At 42.8% G+C, this 11,360-nt stretch overlaps 1 protein-coding gene across 1 annotated transcript in view; it reads right to left on the bottom strand.

Annotated features, from left to right (window-relative positions):
* Positions 1-680: 680 nt before the first annotated feature.
* Positions 681-11,360, bottom strand: part of LOC124720276 (protein-S-isoprenylcysteine O-methyltransferase) — a 40,097-nt gene continuing 29,417 nt past the window's right edge. The window contains exons 3-4 of the mRNA XM_047245592.1: positions 4,090-4,313; positions 681-1,243 (exon numbers count right to left, since the gene is read on the bottom strand). Coding sequence (XP_047101548.1) covers positions 1,061-1,243; positions 4,090-4,313 — 407 coding nt within the window. The 3' untranslated portion in view covers positions 681-1,060. The remainder of the gene's footprint in view (positions 1,244-4,089; positions 4,314-11,360) is intronic.

The raw sequence follows: 11,360 nt of genomic DNA, 5'->3' as shown, positions 1-11,360 counted from the left end.
GCATTTTCCAGAAGAATCGACATCCTGGTATAACCAGTCTGACATGCTGAACTTGTTTAAGTTTTTACTGCTATCCAAGTCTTTATAGCCTCTGATGATGTTCTCAGCATTGGAAGATAAAACATTAAGTGCAGAAACATGCCTTGGACTGTGCCCTAATGCTCAGACGATTCTGACTATTTGGCCACATCTAAACTGTAATCAAATACTTGATTAGTTTACTAAATTACAAACTAGGAGCTGTAAAACACTGATACACTCACTGCAATGTAGTGTGCAGCCACATTACGATGTCAGTGGTAGTGTAAATAAAACAAAAATCATTTGGATAGGTTAAAAAAATTTAATACTGTACAAAAATACATGGCATACACAGCAGTAACATACTTTTATCGCTTTATATATCTGCAAAAGTCATCCCTAAAGTCCTGTAACCAGGTTGGAAGTCCCAATTTCTTCAGAGCATTTACAAGAACTGACCAAACCTGATCACTTAACAACAATCCTGCACCTCAACACTCAATGCTCAGGTTAGACTCTACACTACTGATACCAGTTGCCATTCCCTTACAGAGTTTGAATCTGCTCTCAGTTAATATCCCCTGCCCCCCCCCCCCCCTTTTCACCATAGTTTCTCAACATAACTCTACACTTATACCTGTAAAAATCCCCCCCCCCTCCTCACTCCCCTGACATCCGCTATAAGGAATGATATCAGAGTTACATATTGACACGCATCTCCCCTGAGACAGATTTTTTCTACTACAATGCCAGAACAAATTTACTAGCATTCACCATCAACAGTTTACTTTTCAGGTGAGAATCTCCGTACGATATTTGCTCATTTTAAAAATATATCTGCATATGCAAACTTTTTTACATCTTCACAATTCGATGCAGTTATCCGAAGTTGAAACCCCAACCCCACCCCGGAAATTCCAGTTATCGCATGTTAGAAGTGTCAGCTTAATTTAAAAATATAATAATTTATCTCCAAGAGCAGAGTCCATCAATCAGCATGCAGACAGGTTTGCTACAAAGTCGCAGGCTGCGGCAGGAACTACTTGCTGAGCTTGTATCCGTGGATGCCAGGCAGCCCTGTTGGGACTTTCTGCTGGTAGTCGTAGTAATCCTCCCCGAAGAAGGTCAGCAGTGTCGCCTCCTCGACGAGGACGCGCTCATCGAAGAACCGCCAGCTTGCCACTAGGTAGCCGACTGTGCACACTGGGTTCACCAGCACCAACTGGAACAGAGAAGCTATCATTTCAGAGAGAGAGAGAGAGAGAGAGAGAGAGAGAGAGAGAGAGGGTGGGGGGGGCAGAGAGGGGGGAAGGCAGAGAGGGGTCGGGTGAGTATAGAAGGAAGAGATGGCAGGCAAAGGGGGAGGGAGGGAGGGCTGGTGGGGAGGGCAGTGTGACCAAACAGGGAGGGGGGGGGGTGTCAGAAAAATCCTGATAATTTACTTTTGTTGTTGTTGTTGTTGTTGTTGTTTTCAGTCCTGAGACTGGTTTGATGCAGCTCTCCATGCTACTCTATCCCGTGCAAGCTGCCTCATCTCCCAGTACCTACTGCAACATACATCCTTCTCAGTCTGCTTAGTGTATTCATCTCTCTGTCTCCCTCTACGATTTTTACCCTCCACGCTGCCCTCCAATACTAAATTGGTGATCCCTTGATGCCTCAGAACATGTCCTACCAACCGATCCCTTCTTCTAGTCAAGTTGTGCCACAAGCTCCTCTTCTCCCCAATTCTATTCAATACCTCCTCATTAGTTATGTGATCTACCCATCTAATCTTCAGCATTCTTCTGTAGCACCACATTTCAAACGCTTCTATTCTCTTCTTGTCCAAACTAGTTGTCGTCCATGTTTCACTTCCATACATGGCTACACTCCATACATATACTTTCAGAAACGACTTCCCGACACAAATCTATACCCGATGTTGACAAATTTCTCTTCTTCAGAAACGCTTTCCTTGCTATTGCCAGTCTACATTTTATATCCTCTCTACTTCGACCATCGTCAGTTATTCTGCTCCCCAAATAGCAAAACTCCTTTACTGCTTTAAGTGTCTCATTTCCTAATCTAATTCCCTCAGCATCACATGACTTAATTCGACTACATTCTATTATCCTCGTTCATCTTATATCCTCCTTTCAAGACACTGTCCATTCCGTTCAACTGCTCTTCCAAGTCCTGTGCTGTCTCTGACAGAATTACAATGTCATTGGCGAACCTTAAAGTTTTTATTTCTTCTCCGTGGATTTTAATCCCTACTCCAAACTTTTCTTTTGTTTCCTTTACTGCCTGTCAATATACAGATTGAATAACATCGGGGAGAGGCTACAACCCTGTCTCACCCCCTTACCAACCACTGCTTCTCTTTCATGCCCCCTAGACTCATAGCTGCCATCTGGTTTCTGTACAAATTGTAAATAGCCTTTCGCTCCCTGTATTTTACTCCTGCCACCTTTAGAATTTGAAAGAGAGTATTCCAGTCAACATTGTCAAAAGCTTTCTCTAAGTCTACAAATGCTAGAAACATAGGTTTGCCTTTCCTTAATCTATCTTCTAAGATAAGTCATAGGGCCAGTATTGCCTCACGTGTTCCAACATTTCTACGGAATCCAAACTGATCTTCCCCAAGGTTAGCTTCTACCAGTTTTTCCATTCGTCTGTAAAGAATTCACGTTAGTATTTTGCAGCCGTGACTTATTAAACTGATAGTTCGGTAATTTTCACATCTGTCAACGCCTGCTTTCTTTGGGATTGGAATTATTATATTCTTCTTGAAGTCTGAGGGTATTTCGCCTGTCTCATACATCTTGCTCACCAGATGGTAGAGTTTTGTCAGGAGTGGCTCTCACAAGGCTGTCAGTAGTTCTAATAGAATGTTGTCTACTCCCGGGGCCTCGTTTCAACTCAGGTCTTTCAGTGCTCTGTCAAACTCTTCACGTTGTGAAATGGAAATAATGCAAAACTAATTTTACAGCTCAGACCTGATTTTATGTGCACAACAATTTTGCGTTTGGCTTAGTACCACAATACGGGGTTCCCAGAACCTTCCTGATTATAACGGAGACACTTTACGTCATATTTCTCTGCGTTACATCACTTTATAAACTGTGTTTTCACCTCACATCAGATTTTATATTCTTATTTTACATCTACACATAGGGTAACTTTGAACCTCTGAATCTTGGAAATATCGAGAAAATTTTCACAGTTTTTTGAGATCAGGATCTCAGGAATAATTTGTAAAAACTACACCCACCTGCTATGCACAGCTGTCTTTAAATCCACAGCTTCGTTTTGGTACAAAAAATGGTAAAAATACCTTTTTTGGGAGTTTCAAAGGAATTGCCCATGAAGTAATGGTACCAACATGGGCCACTTGAGCCCAACCATGGATCACATCAAATGCAAAAAGAACCAACTGCTTTGCTCCATTTGCCGAAGCAGGAGAAAGTGTGTAATATTCATACTTTGACACTGTACTGTAGGATAGTGACACTAAGACAATCTTTCTGTTGAGTACGCAAATGATCTCTAGTCCAAGGGCTATTCAAAACACCTGACCCTACCTTTTTATCGGCAACAAAACTTAAGGCATAGGCTCTGGAAAAATTCCGCTTTTATGTGCTACCCATTTTGGTGCGTATTAGATAGCACTTGCTGTGTTAGGCAACACCTACTGCAGAACGTTTATTTCTGAAATATGGTTTACAGGAAATAACATTATTCTCCATATAGCTTCGGTGATGGATGCCGGAAAATCAACGTGGGGAAGCAAAACGGTTGAACTGCTTTTATGTACAACTAAGATCAACCGATGACTCACAAAGCTGCTAGACTGAAGTAGTTACCAGCAAAACTAAATTTAGGATTAACTGTTTAGCATTAAAAAAGCAGCTTCTGGAAAGCTACTGTGTCTAGGACCAGAATAAAGTTTCATAATCAGATTCCCAGCAGACATCAGGTAACAAATTGGAAACCTCTGGTGTTCCAAAGTAAAGTGAAATAGTAACTAAGCAGCTACTTCTGTGTAAACTACCAGAACATCTGGTGAGAGAGCTCATCTCCTACCTGTGTGCCCAGGCTCCAGTAGAACCAGCCGACGTAGCTGGGGTGCCGGCAGAGCGCGTACACGCCCGTTGTCACCAGACGGTGGTCGTCTTCGCGCACGCTCTGCACCACGTGCGTGAAGCTGGTGCGCGCCGTGAACATGGCCGTCTTGCGCAGTAGCTCCCCGCCCACGCACAGAACGGTCCCCACCACAGTCACAGGGAGGAAGTAGTCGTACTTCACAGCTGCCAACGAGAAAGTCGAGCTGACGAGCCACAGTGTACAGCCAGTTTCGGGCACTTCTGAGAATATCAGGTCACTAGAAATGATTCTCAGGGAATCAAAGAATCATAATACACAGTGCAGACTCAAGACTCGAATATCAACAATATTAGGAAAAGGATAATAATATTATGAAAAGGATGAACTCGAGTTGCAGACAAGCACAACAAAATGACTACTAAATAAATTAAGCTTTCAGCCAGAAGGCTTCCCCTTGATCATTGTCTCCGGCCACACCCAGAAGAGGGCCTTCTGGCCAAAAGTTTACATGTTTAGTAATCCTTTTGTTGTGCCTGTCTGCAGCTCAGCATCTCTGCTACATGGCGAGTAGCAGTCTGTCCTTTTCATAATATTGTCATTATTCCATCCAGGATTTTCCATTGTCAGGAAAAGGATAGATTGCTACTCACTGTAAAGATGACAAATTAGTTGCAGGCAGGCACAAGGAAAAGACTGTTACACATTATAGCTTTCGGCCAAAGCCTCACTCAAAGAAAACACACACACACACACACACACACACACACACACACACACACACACACACACACACACAAAAGCAAGCACACATCATACACACATGACTGCTACCACTGAGAGTCACCAGTGATAGCAGTCGTGTGTACGTGTACGTGTGTGTGTGTGTGTGTGTGTGTGTGTGTGTGTGTGTGTGTGTGTGTGTGTGTGTGTGTTTTTTTCTTTGAGTGAGGCTTTGGCCGAAAGCTATAATGTGTAACAGTCTTTCCCTTGTGCCTGCCTGCAACTAATTTGTCATCTTTACAGTGAGTAGCAATCTATCTTTTTGCTAATATTGCTGCTAATACACAGCGGCACTGATGCTCGACTTTTGTTGTGTACCGCAACTCAAAGATTTTTTTTTTACATCCAACGGTCATTCTACGGGGTGTTCAAGAAGTCTCTCCACAGTGCCTTACGATTGTTAACCACGCGTGCTGTATGCCGCAGTGAATGTACCGAAATGAAACTCAGTGAAATACAAGTTATTGATTTATTGAATATTTATTTTTACTTGCAAATTTTCACATTAAATATTGAAAGTGCCCCCCTCCCATTCCCATTCTAAAAGTGAACTGATTATTTTTTGCCACAATTGAAAATTTCACCATTGTGATTGTGCATGCCAGCCTGGATAACTGCACTAATGATTGTTTGCAAAGTGAAAACTAGTCACTACAATTAATAACTGTACTTTGCACGGAATAAAATGTGTGTGTTAATGTAATGTAAAATTGGAGTTGTGCACATCTTTGAGGAAACACCACCTGACACTCATTTGAAATTTCTGCTTTGAGGTGATAACAACTGTTACGACCATGGAGAGACTGTGACATTCACATCAGTTTCGTCCCGTGCTGTAGATCGAGAATCCACAGACCGCCAATGATCTAACGGCAGCCCACCTCTCGTGATTCATTCTCGAATCTTCTTTCTTTTCCATTCCCTCTGAGAAACTTCAGGATGAACGCTTGTAGAACCTAGTTCTTTTAACAATACTAGGGAAAGGATAAGATTGTTATTTACCATAAAGTTGACCCATTTGCGCACTTGAAACTGAGCGTGCTGTAATCGTCTGTAAGTTGTACTGGGTGGTCAACTTTGTTTGTGACGACAGTTTGGTGGTGGCCTTTGACCCTGTTTAAAACTAGTTGATAATCATACTGCCATAAAAAGCTGTTCAGTGTTTCAGCAGAGTTGGTATATGACAAGATTGCTTTCACAGGTGGCCCAACCTTTGACAGGACTGGAACAGGAAGTGCTGGGTGGGTGGATTGGACAGATCTTGCTCCTGGGTCTTCCACAGGGATACGATCCCTGTGGCAAGGGATTGGGATTGGGAGTGACATAGGGATGGATTAGGAGGTTATGTGGGCAACAGAACACCACTTTAGTAGGGGTGGGAATGATCTTGGGTAGGATGTCCTTCATTTCAGCCTCAGTTGTGCTAGTCTAAGGTGGTATCAAATGACAAACAGTGCATTTTTTTTAGCTGGCTCTTGGGGGTGGTACAATGTTTGGCGGTGTGTGTGGAAATGACGTGCGAAATCTGTTTGTGGACTAGGTCCGGGAGGGGGGGAGATAGTGCCTGTCTGTGAAGCCCATCGTGAGAGTTCCAGCATACTGGGAAAGTGAGTTCTCGTCACTGCAAATACGTCGTCCCCAGGTGGTCAGGTTGTACGGGAGGGATCTTTTTGGGGTGGGAGGGATGGTAGATGTCAAAATGCAGGTACTGTTGGTGGTTTTAATGTGGGCAGAGGTGCAGATGGAGTCATCAGAGAAGAGGTCAACATCCAGGAAGGTGGCTTGCTGGGTTGAGGAGGACCAGGCGAAGCAAATAGGAAAGAAAATTCTGAGTTTGTGAAGGAATCAGGATAGAGTTCCTGGCACTGAGTCCAGATTGTGAAGATACCATCAATGAACCTGAACCACACCAGGTGTTTCAGGTTCTGGGAGTCTAGGAAGGTTTGCATTAAAAAGCCTGTAAACAGGTTGGCACAGGAAATGTCATGCAGACTTCCACAGCTGTGTTGTGGATTTATTTGTATACCTTCCCTTCAAAGGAGAAGTAGTTGTGTGTTAAGATAAAGTTAGTTAGGTGTGTGAGGAATGAAGTACTGGGTTTGGAGTCTGAAGGATGTTGCGAAAGATAGTAGTAATTGCAGTGAGATCATGGGCATGAGGGATGTCGGTGTATAGGGAAATGGTGTGAAATGTGACCACCAGGGAAGCAGGACATAATGGGGTAGGGTGGGGTGGTGTAGTGGAGACTCTGAGAAGGAAGCAGTTTGTACCTTTGATGTGGGAGGCTAGGTTTTGGTCAATTGGTTGGAGGTGTTGGTCAACAAGAGTGGAAATCCTTTCAGGGTGAGAACAACAGCCACCTACAATGCAGCATCCAGAGTTTTTGTGTTTTTGAATTTTGGGTATCATTTGTTTTGAGCTGTGCCAGTCTCGTGGCACATTATTTTTCAACTCGGCAAAAATGCAGATATAGCAACAATAGCTGCTTTTTCTCTCTCTTGCTTTTTTTTGTAGCCTCCATGAGGGTTTTGCAGCATGCGGCACCTGCAAGTCTATCCACCTCTGCTGTAAATAATGTATTACCACTAATGAGCGGCCATGTGTACTTCCAATGGTGAAAAGTCACAACAGTGATGTGGTGTTTATGTGTCAGAAGGCTGTGTGGAATCAGTAACGTAAGACAGGTCAACATGGAGATATGATACACTGGCAAGAAATTGCCCATTACTACACCATGAATAAAGTTGCCCAATTTGTCGGTGTATCAACGTGGACTGTCTGACATGATATACAGAATAGTGAACCACTTGCAACCACATGACGCAGCATAAGAACAGTGGTTGCAAACTGACACAGAACAGAGACATGTGTCACACCTTGTCTATCTACATCTACACGATTACAACTCACAATCACGTGTCGAGCAGAGTGTTCATCGAACAACCTTACAGGTACTTCTCTACTGTTCCACTGTCAAACGGCACGCAGGAAAAAATGAGCATTTAAATCTTCTTGCAAGCTCTGCTTTCTCTTATTTCATTATGATGATCATTTTTCTCAAAGTAGGTGGATGCCAACAAAATATTTTCATACAGCGAGGAGAAAGTTGGTTATCAAAATTTCAGGAGAAGGTCCTGCCGCAGCGAAAAATTGCCTTTGTTTTAATAACTGCCATCCCATCTTTTGCTGCATCATATCCAGGGTGTGCTCTCCCCTAGTTTGCGATAATACAAAATGAGCTGCCCTTCCTCAAATCTTCTCAATGTCCTCCGTCAGTCCCACCCGATGTGGATTCCACATTACACAGCAATACTTCAGAAGAGGTTGAACGAGGGTAGTATAAGCAGTGTCTTTACTAGGCCTGTTGCACTTTCTAAGTGTGCTACCAATAAATCACAGCCTTTGGTTTGCTTTCCGCACAATAATCTGTGTGATCATTCCACATTAAGTTATTGTAATTGTAAGTCCAAAGTATTTAGTTGAACTGATAGAATTTAGGTTTGTGATTTCCTGTGTAACCGAAATTCAGCACATTCTGTGGATGGCTTCACACTTTTTGTTATTTGGAGTCAACTGCCACTTCCTGCACCACACGTGTTGTCTCGACCATTTTGCAATTTGTCTTCATAATCTAACAACTTTAGGGTACAGTAAATGACAGCATCATCTCCAAATAATCTAAGAGGGCTACTGAGATTGTCTCCTAAACTGTTTATGTAGATCACAAACATCAGAGGGCCTACAGCACTTCCTCGGGGAACGCCAGATATCACTTCTGTTTCACGCAATCACTTCCCCTCAATTATTATGAACTGCGACCTTTCTGACAGGAACCCACGAATCCCGTCACACAACTGAGACAATACTCTACACGCACACAATCTGATTAGATGTTGCTCGTGAAAAACAGTGTTTAAAGCATTCTGGAAATCTAAAAGTACAGAATCAATTCGACATCCCCTGTCGATAGCTGTCATTACTTTGTGAGGATAAAGAGCTAGCTGTGTTTCACAAGAACAATATTTCCAGAATCTGTGTTGGCTGTTTGTCAATAATTTTTTTCTTTTGGGTAATTCATAATATTTGAGTGTGTTACTTGTTCCAAAATCCTACAGCAAAGACATTAGCAATAAGAGTCCGTAACTGAGTGGATTTCTCCTATTTGCTTTCCTGTCCATTTGCGTGACTTGTGCAACTTTTCACACTTTAGGTACGGATCTTTCTACAAGCGAGTGGTTGTACACGGCAGCTAAGTTCAGAGCTACACTGAAAGGAACCTAACTGGTATAGAACCAGGACTGGAGGCTTTGCCTTTGCCACACTGAAAAGACCTACTCCTAAGTTGCGTCAGCAGTTGTCGATTCGAAATCTGAAATATTTACTTCACCTTCATCGGTGAAGGAATTTCAAAAAGCCATGTTCAGTAACTCTGCTTCAGTGGCAACATCATCAGTAACACCACCACTGATATCACGCAGTGAAGGTATCGATGGCAACCTGCCACTGCTGTACTTTACATATGACCAGAATCTCTCAAGTTTTCTGTCCGATTTTGAGAGAGGCTTTTGGCGTGCAAACTGTTAAAAGCATCTCGCATAAAATTTTGTGCAGAATTTTGAACTTCTGTAAATGGACCGTCAATGAGAATCAGTTTCAAACCCGGCAAGAATGCCGGTGCTGGTGAATACAGGTCCACCTCACCCAGCTTCTGACCAAACACTGCAGAGGCAACTGCACACAAGAGGCATTTGGAGTGTGGTACCTCACAAAGGGCTGTTTCTTAAAGGAACACCTAAAGCTGCATGTCTTCAATGGGCCACTCACCACACAAACTGCACAGTAGCTACAGGAGACGTGTAGTGTGGTCTGTCCAGTCAAAATTTCACCTCTCTTCAAATGAAGTGGGGCATCAAGTGCAGCGACACTCCAAAAGTGTGTTTAACCTGCGGAGTAGGGAGCGTGTACGAAGTGTATGAGAAAAGTAATGAGACTGACAACATTGCAAGTTATCTGGTGATGCTGTTTCATTCTACTTGTGTAGACTGGTGCGTTCACACCTTCCAGATGCTCAGTCCCTGATTTCAGCTCCGTACAGCTACCACACAATTTTTGAGAGCGCCATCAGTGAAGTTTTATTTATGCTGTATGTTACGAAAATCTAACAGTGGAATTTAGAGCAATGTTATGCCATTAAGTTTCACATTAAACTTGGCACAATTCATTTTCGGAAGACCGAGAACCTGTCGGAGATGAACCTCGATCGGTGAGACCTCTGACTTTCAAAACCAATGAAAACATTGAATGTGGGCATGCACTTGTGAGACTGTTCAACTGGGACAAACTGTCAACTGAATATTTTACAAAGATGTCCTCAAAAGTGTAAAGAAAAGTTTGAATTGAGTACAACCAGGCACTGCAGACGTGTGGACACTACATCGTGATAGTGCCCTGTGTCACAGGGCCATTTCCATCGTGGAATTTTTGACCTGAAAAGGCATTCCTAACGTCTCTCAGCCCCCCCCCCCCCCCCCTCCTCTATTCACTTGATTAGAGTCCTTGTGACTTTTCTTCCCCTGAAACTGAAAAAAGTCTTAAAAGGACATAATTTGGGACTCTAGAGAAGATTCAAAAGAATATGACAGACATGTTAAAGGCCCTACCAATTGAAGCCCTTCAGCACTGCTATCAAAATTTGTAACAACGCCTCCGCCAGTGCACAGTTGCCAGAAGGGAACTACTTTGAAGGTGGGGGGAGGGGGGGGGGGGGAGGACCACTTTCATAAATAAAAAAAAAAAATCTGTCTCAATACTTTTCTGACACACCTTGTAGTTTATGCAAGAGGTCGTTAAGTGACTTTTGGGGGGTTTTTCATGCTGACTTGAGGCCGCTCTTTCAGTGATTGCAAAAAAGAAGCAGAATATTTTAAAATTTAATTTTTGTTTGGATCTACAACCTCAACATGTTTTGAGAATGAAAATATGGTCCAAGTAGATTCTATTCTTTTTATTACCCATGCAATTGGGTAACTTCAACCATCGATCATTTTCAAGCACCTTTTCATGTTCATATGTTAAAAAATGGTGACATTGCTTTATACACTGAAGAAGAAACTGGTATAGGCATGTGTATCCAAATACAGAGATATGTAAGCAGGCAGAATACGGCACTGCAGTCGGCAATGCCTATATAAAACAACAAGTGTTTGGTGCAGTTGTTAGATCGGTTACTGCTGCTACACTGACAGGTTATCAAGACTTAAGTGAGCTTGAACATGGTGTTATAGTCAGTGTACGAACTATGGGACACAGTACCTCCGAGGTAGTGATGAAGTGCGGATTTCCCCGCATGACCATTTCACGAGTGTACTGTGAATATCAGTAATCTGGCAAAACATCAAATCTCCAACGTTGCTGCGGCTGGAAAAAGATCCTGCAAGAACAGGGCCAATGTTGACTGAAGAGAATCATTC

Source organism: Schistocerca piceifrons, chromosome 11 (assembly GCF_021461385.2).
Source record: "Schistocerca piceifrons isolate TAMUIC-IGC-003096 chromosome 11, iqSchPice1.1, whole genome shotgun sequence".
NCBI classification, from domain to species: Eukaryota; Metazoa; Arthropoda; class Insecta; order Orthoptera; family Acrididae; genus Schistocerca; species Schistocerca piceifrons.
The sequence above is the reverse complement of the archived record's forward strand: the minus strand, read 5'-3'. Positions and strand labels throughout refer to the sequence as shown.